This window comes from Vigna radiata, chromosome 3 (assembly GCF_000741045.1).
Source record: "Vigna radiata var. radiata cultivar VC1973A chromosome 3, Vradiata_ver6, whole genome shotgun sequence".
NCBI lineage: Eukaryota > Viridiplantae > Streptophyta > Magnoliopsida > Fabales > Fabaceae > Vigna > Vigna radiata.
Genome location: NC_028353.1, coordinates 584,837 through 593,139, shown reverse-complemented (window position 1 = coordinate 593,139; position 8,303 = coordinate 584,837). Strand labels below are relative to the sequence as shown.

The 8,303-nt window shown below is 31.1% G+C and overlaps 1 protein-coding gene across 1 annotated transcript; it reads left to right on the top strand.

Annotated features, from left to right (window-relative positions):
- The first annotated feature begins 4,345 nt into the window (after positions 1 to 4,345).
- On the top strand, positions 4,346 to 5,173 carry LOC106757300 (dirigent protein 22-like). Its single transcript, XM_014639939.2, has one exon. It carries the CDS (start codon positions 4,422 to 4,424, stop codon positions 4,998 to 5,000), a length of 579 nt encoding a protein of 192 aa, XP_014495425.1. The 5' UTR covers positions 4,346 to 4,421; the 3' UTR covers positions 5,001 to 5,173.
- The last annotated feature ends 3,130 nt before the right edge of the window (positions 5,174 to 8,303 follow it).

Sequence of the window (8,303 nt, the reverse complement as noted above, 5' to 3'; positions counted from 1 at the left end):
AATTAAATAGTACGTTAGGATTTAAGTGCAAGGTGTGAAACTAGAGACAAATTGTTCAGCATAAATATAATTTCCCATCATGACAGTAATAAGGTAGTAAACATACCCCTGGCTGGTCGTATTCAAAGAGACTATTTCCAAATTTGAACCCTTGACCAACCCACGGATTACTGATTAATTTTAAAGTACACAAGTTGATACGTTTAAATTTACTAAAGATAAGCCAAGATTAACTAAAGTATCATTGACACTTGGAGTGAACAAAGTATTGAGTATTATAAAACTACTTATCATTTGTTAATCTTTTTTAGTTAGGATCATTCTATAATAACATTTGTTAAATCCTAAACTCTGAACTTTAAACTTTATATTTTAAATTCTACACTTTAAACCCTAAAATCCTAAACGATAAACCCTACACCTCTTCAATAAAATAAAGAAAATTCATATACAAATTTTATTCACTACTGCAATTTTGGTCTTTTAACTATCATAATATAAAAACATGATCATAATTTCAAAATTTTCATGAACTTATAGGTTCAAGTTGCATTCAAACCGAAATCATATGAATGTTTCTACTTCGGTCTCTAAAAATCGAGATCTAAAGATGTACAAAAGTTCCAAATTCACCTTTTTTTTTTTACTACCTTACCTTAAATTAATTGTTATAATATATTTTCCGTGCCCTCATGATTTCGATTTTTAGATACATTCTCTCTGGTTTTTATTCTTTTATTATCAATAGTAAACCCAAAAACAAAGAAATCCAAAAACAAATAAATCCAAAAACAAATAAATCCAAAAACAAATAAATAAACACTTCTAAACAAGACAAGTATAAATAAAACTACTTATTATTTGTTAATCTTTTTGTAGCTCATGTCATTTTATATTATCATTTTTAAACGGGTTAAATATGTTTTTAGTCCTTACACTTTGAGACGATTTTGGTTTTAGTCAATTTTCAAACTATGGTACAATTTAGTCTTTCAACTTTAGAAAACTCTGGTTTTAGTCCTTTTTACCAAATTTTTTTAACTTTATTTGTTGTTTCAAACACGTTTTATTATAGCATTTGGATTGTTTACACTGTTTGACACATTTTTACTTCAATGTTAACTAAGAAACGCATTTGAAACAACAAATAAAGTTAAAAATATTTGGTAAAAAGGACTAAAACCAGAGTTTTCTAAAGTTGAAGGACTAAATTGTATCATAGTTTGAAAATGGACTAAAACTAAAATCGCCTCAAAGTATAGGGACTAAAAACATATTTAACTCTTTTTAAACCTTAAACCCTAGACCCTAGATCCTAGACCGACCTTTGTTCTAGATCCTAGACTCTAGTTCCTAGACCCAAAGGTTGAACGAGCCGACTCGAGCCGAAACGAACTTAATTGAATTGAATCGAGTTGAGCCGAATTAAACCTAGCCGAACCGAATCGAACCTAGTTGAACATAGCCGAGTTGAATCAACCGAACTGAACCAAATTGAGTTGGGGCAATCCGAACAAGCCCAACGTGCCAACCTAAGCCAAAAGAGCCCAGTCGAGCCGTAAATCCATGCCACAATCCTCAGTCCTCAGCCCTCACCTCTCAGCCCTCAACCTTAGCCCTCAACCCTCAAACCTTAACCCTTAGCCCCAAATCATAAACCCTAAACCCTAAAGCCTCAACCTTAAACCCTAAACCCTAAACCTTAAACCTTATACCCTAAACAAATCCTAAACCCTACACAAAAAACCCAACCAAATTGAACTAAACCAAACCAAATTAAATCAAATCTAATCGAGTTGAGGTGCACAAGCCACTCTACATCGGGCTGAATTGAACCTAGTGGAGTAGATTTGAGCTAAGTTGGACGAGCCAATCTAAGCCAAGTCATGTTGAGCCGAACCGAGTCAAATCGAATAGAGCCAAATCAAACTGTGTTGAACCAAACCAGCTGAGCCAAGTCGAGGCAAATGAGCCGAGTCGATCTAAGCGAAACCAAACTGAAGCGCAGCGAAACAAGCCGAGCCAAACTGAACTGAACCAAACTAAGTCGAGATGACCGAACATAACTGAGCTGCAATGACCGAACAAGCTGAGCTAAGTCGAGCTAAGACGAATCGAACAAAACCGAATTGCATTGAGCTGAGTCGAACTAAACCAAACCGAACGAGCCGAGTCGAGCCGAAACGAACTTAATTGAATTGAATCGAGTTGAGCCAAATCGAACCTAGCCAAACCGATTCGAACCTAGCTGAACCCAGCCAAGTCAAATCAATCGAACTGAATCAAACTGAGTTGGGCCATTTCGAAAAGGCCCAGCATGGTATGCTAAGCCAAACGAGCCCAGTCGAACCGTAAATTCGTGCCACAGTCCTTAGCCCTCAGCCCGTAAATTGAAAATTCCATGAATTAAAATGTGGCATGTATGAACACGACATTAAAATCAACTTAAAAAAATTATCAAATTAAGCCGTTTTAAAAAAATTAAAAGATTAAATTGAATAAAAAAATAAAAAGATAAAATTGAATCAATGGAATAAATGTAAAGACTAAATATGTAATTAAACTTTTAAATAAAGTCTTAAAGTTTGTTTTTAAAGTTAAAATTATTTATATTTGAGTCTAATGAACATGTTAATGTTTTCTTATCAAATTCGACTTTGCCATCACAATCACCTCTAATAAATTGTACTTTCTAAGGATAAAACATAATCAAATACTTTATTTTGGTGATTAAGATAAAAGTAAACATATTGCAAAACATCGGATAGAAGGGTCTATCATAACATAATACACCATTTACATACTATCTATAATTTAAATTAGGCAATGTAAACTTAATTTTACATCTTATCATTCCTAATATATTTTATTATTCTTTAGGTTTAATGTCTCTTTAGGTCTTTATTTTCGTCCAAAATCTCAAATAGGTCCTTTTCTTGTTCGGTGTCTCAATTAGGTCCTTATTTTTGTAAAATTAAAACAAATAAAAACCTTCTGTCAAATTGGACAAACGGCGTTTAAAATGGTGTTATGTGGATGACGCGACAGTTTATACATGATTGTAACGTGTATTTTGTAATTTCTGAATTAAAAAATTGAGAACAAATTAGAAAAAAGAAATTAAAGGCAACTACTTTCTCTACAATTGAGGAATGTGAAATTAGGGTTCGTGGGGGAAAAAAGGCAGAGGTTTTGTTGGATTATGGTAAACAGCAGTTTCGTGACAATCATTTCTCTACAATTGAAATCAAATTGGGGAAAATTGGTAATGGTTTTTACTTTGTTCTCTTTGGTTTTTGAATGGTTTTTCCTTTGTTCTCTTTGGTTTTTCCTTTGTCACCTAAACACGTGACATAATCCCCAACTCAAACATCTGACCAAAGATGAAACAACATGATCATCTTCGACCTCCCATCTGAACTACATCAGAACAACCCACTAAAACCCTAAATCCATCGTCAGCCTCCACACCGTTCAACCACCATAGGAACACCATCAGAACCTCGTCGGACCTCTGTTCCCCTCCAATGCATCTCGCAACAGCCACTAGCACTGGAAAAACCATTCTGTGCTCGCATCATCCTCACTGAACCACCTCAAGAGCCATGTGTGAAGGCTCCATCACAACGCGAACCAGATCTCTACACTAGAGTCGCACCACCACGAAACAAAAACAACACCATCGCGAGCCCCAAAACTCCTCCGCGCAAACCCTAATCGTGAAAGATAACCGCGCCGAAAAGGAGATCGAAATCGCAAGCCATCAACAGAACAACCCAAACCGCGACGAACAAAAACGTGAACACCTCAAAATCATATTGTTCTCTGCAATTTAAATCAAAGAAAGGAGCAGCCTTTAATTTCTTTTTTCCCAATTTACCCTCAATTTGTTAATTCAGAAATTACAAAATACACGTCACAATTATGTATAAATTGCCACATCATCTAAAACAATACTCTCAGCATGTCACATAACACCATTTTAAACAACATTTCTTCAATTTAACGAAAGGTCTCTATTTGTTTCAATTTTACAAAAATAAGAATCCAATTGAAACGTCAAACGAAAAAGTGACCTATTTGAGATTCTAGACAAAAATAAAGACTTAAAAGAGACATTAATCCTATTCTTTAAGTTCTATATTGTGATTTTAGCATTTATGAAAAAGGATTTTATTCTCAAAAGTGATGACAATCTGATTTTTATTAATTGAAGTTTATTAACAAGTACTGAATTTGATAATTTTCATATATTTTAATTAATGAAATAAAATATAACTGTAAACGGTTGCTTTAGTTGTAAAAAACGGTAATTTTGTTGGGAAAACTTGTCCCAGTTCATTCGTTCTAATTCTGCACGCTATAAATTGCTAATAAAAAGTTCTCTTTCCTCACACTTCTTACTTTTCCCTACCATTGCCATGGCTAATTCAAGAAGCTTCACAGCCTTTTTCACCGTCATCGTTCTCAGCCTACTGTTCTCATTGGCCACCGCAAAATCTTCTACTTTCTACCGAAGCCTATCTCGGAAGTCTTTGGGGCTCAATAAGGAGAAGCTCGACCACCTTCACTTCTTCTTCCACGACATTGTCAGCGGTCCAAACCCCACCGCCGTCAGAGTGGCGGAGGCCGCCTCCACCAACTCTTCTTCCACACTTTTCGGATTTATAGCTATGATGGACGACCCATTGACTGTGGGCCCCGAACCTGGATCAAAACTCGTGGGAAAGGCCCAAGGTGTTTACGGATCTGCGGCCCAAAACGAACTGGGTCTATTGATGGTAATGAACTTCGTGTTCACTGAAGGGAAATACAATGGCAGCACGCTGAGCTTGTTGGGGCGGAATGCGGTGTTCTCCAGCGTGAGGGAAATGCCAATCGTTGGAGGAAGCGGGGCTTTTCGGTTCGCACGTGGGTATGCTCAGGCAAAGACTCACACGTTTGATCTGAAGACCGGAGATGCGGTTGTGGAGTACAACGTTTACGTGTTCCATTATTAACCACTCAGTTGTTGATGATATAGAAAACATGCAACATCGTTCTAATGTCGTTTCATTCTCTTTTTTTTTTCATTGTTGGATGCTTTTGGAATAAGTTGTATGCTACAAACTTTACTTTAATTAAAGATAATGACTTATGAGGGTCACTGTACCTATATATACCTTTCAATCTATTACAGCCTTCTCTTTTCTTAGCTTTTTGTTCAGTAGTACTTTTTCTTAGTTTAAACTTGCTAAAATAAGCAAATTACATTCACTCTTTATTGGTATATCTATTCATGTTTTTATCAAAATATATAATTAAGATAAAAAAAATTATATGAAAGTATATAAATTTTTTTGAAATATGCATTTCTCCACTTTTGATACATGTGGAATCATTTGTTCCAATGTTAAAAATATAATCATAGCAAAATCACAGCTTAAAACACCAAATCTATCTAATATTAATATTTTAACATCAATAACAAATGTAGTTTTAGTATCTAAATTTTGATTCGAAATTAAAATTTACTTTTAGTTAAAGTTTTAATATATTTTAATCCTTAAATTTTAAAGATGAATGATATAATTTTTTTAACTTAATTATATTGAAATAATTTTATATATTAAAAACATTTTATGTTATAATTTATGTTGCTTATATCGATTGATATATATATTTATAATTTAATATTTAATATTAAACATATTTGATACATTTAAAAAAATTAACATAATTAAATTAAAATTATTATATCTATGAAAACAAAAATAAATTAAAGTTTCATAAAAAAACAAATTTCAATTTTATATTAAAATTTAAAAACTAAAAAATACTTAACCTTTATTTAAATACTCACTATAACTCCAAATAATAAAAAGAACTGAAAAACTTCTAAAATATCATAAACTGTAAATTACATCACCGAACCTATAATGTAATGATCAATAACAAAAATAAAGAACAATAACATTCTTGATTGATTAATAAACAGAAAAAACATAAACGAAAATATTTAAAAAAATAATAAATTTTATAAATAAACAATTAAATAGTTAAAATTCTAATTTATAAATTTGAATATAACTTAACATTTTATCTTTTTTTTTTATTTGTAAAATCAATATCACTTAATAAGAAAAATTGTTCATTTTTTACTCAAATTTAGCATAATTATTAAGTTCAAATAATTTTTGGTAAGATGGTCAACACCATTTATAAAGTTATTTGTTGTAGGTATTTAAAATTATGAACGATTGTTTTCACTCTTGTTAAAATAAGAACAGTTTGTTTGACATGATTTATGTTATTCAATTTTTTTCCTCTTATATTCAAAACTTAAAGGAGTATATAGTTAAACTATAGGAAAATGAAATTAATTAAATTTCAAAATATGAAATTCGAGATCTCTCATTATTGGCTAATAGTCCATATAAATAGGATATTTTAAAATTATATGAATCATTAAATATACATTGATTTATCTCTAATTAAAAAATTATGAACATTCTATTTATTTATGTTAGTTATTGTTTGTTTATAATAATATTGATAATGATAAAGAAAATAGGAAGTAAACATTTCAACCTTTGATGTGGCCTCTAGAACCTCAGAATTTGCATCACCAAGTTAAAGAAATGAACCTAAGGAAACCAAACCTTCCTTTCCTTCAAGAATTATTAGTCAAACATTTCATTCATTTCAACTAACTCCACAACCAAATTTTCCTTCTAATTATAAGTCAAACATTTCATTTATTTGAACGACTTCTTTACATTATACCTTACAAACCAATTTGACCAACAATATATATATATATATATATATATATATATATATATATATATATATATATATATATATCCAAGATTTTTCTGTGTTTTTTTTTCACCTCTATTCATGCTATAAGAGATAATACAAAAATAAAAAATAAAATTATTGTCAAAAGCTGAGATAAAGTCCACCAATTAGTTGTTGTTTTATTACCATAGTGAATTAATAATTACAAAACATGAATTTTTTAAAGTCTTATACTTTCGAATATTGTCTGTTTTTATTAAGAGAATTAATTGTTTGTTATCGTAAAAAAATCATGAGTGCATTGATTATTTTAATTTTATCAATGCGTTTAATATACAAGATAATTTCAACGTTTACCAAGAAAATATACGATCGTTTCAACACGAGCCCTATTGGATTTTGTTAAGAAAATTAAAAAAAAAAAACACACACAATATTTGTATTTTATTTATTTTAAATTTAGTACTTTATATTTGCAAACAGTGAGCGAGAGCTTTAAAGACTTGATTTTATTGATTTATCTAAAAAATAAAATGATAGAAAATTTTAATATATTAATAATTATTCAAATCTAAACATATTTTTAGAACAGAAATACATTGAAATCGCTTCTTTATACCTTTTTTTGGGTAAGTACCCTCAAATATTTTTTTAATCAAAGGAGTAGCATTTGTGTTGTGCACTTATTAAGCTGGTTTTTTTGTCGGTTTAAGCTCCGACAACAGGTTATATTATTTTGGTGTTTACTTAACAAATTTGACGATTTATAAATTGGATTAATAAAGTCACACGTGGTAGAGTAGTTGGCATTAATAAAGGAGTAGGCTGACTTCAACAATAGCTTTTATTATTTTGCTTACTTTAGGTGTTTTTCATGTGCATGTATTGTAGAATTTTGTAACGATTTTGAAGGGAATAATAATTTATGAAAGCTTTTTTCACCAAAAATAGGCAATCTAATTTAGCTTGCTAGAAGACAATTAATAGACTCATAGATGAGCTTTTCAAGAACTTGTCTGGTTTTAGAGGAATCAAAGCTTTTAGCTTTTGTTCGCTTGAGGTGAATTTACTATTCACCATGATTGGCGAGCGATGAATTTTAAAAAAATCATGTTCACTTGAGGTGATTATCACGGAATGAATTGCAACAATTTGCGGGATTCATGCACTGTTCAATCACCCGCATCTGAGAAGAGATTTGGAGGGATGAAACGAGCTTTCTCTAAAATACCCTTCTTAAAATAAAATCCAAGCTCAGACCAAACACTTTTGTTTTGTTAAAATAAATATTAACCGTGTGTATCCGGTTAAATCACTGCCTATTCCGATACACCATGAAGAAGAAACGCATCACCTGTGTATTCGGATACACCCATTCAAGTATCCGATTACAGCATTCAAGAAAAAGAAAAAGAACATTTTATCTGGATACAACATTCACGTATCCGGATACAACATTCACTTTAATCAATAATTACTTTTCTGGAAAAAAAAGAAGAAGATATTTTGACTATTTTTTT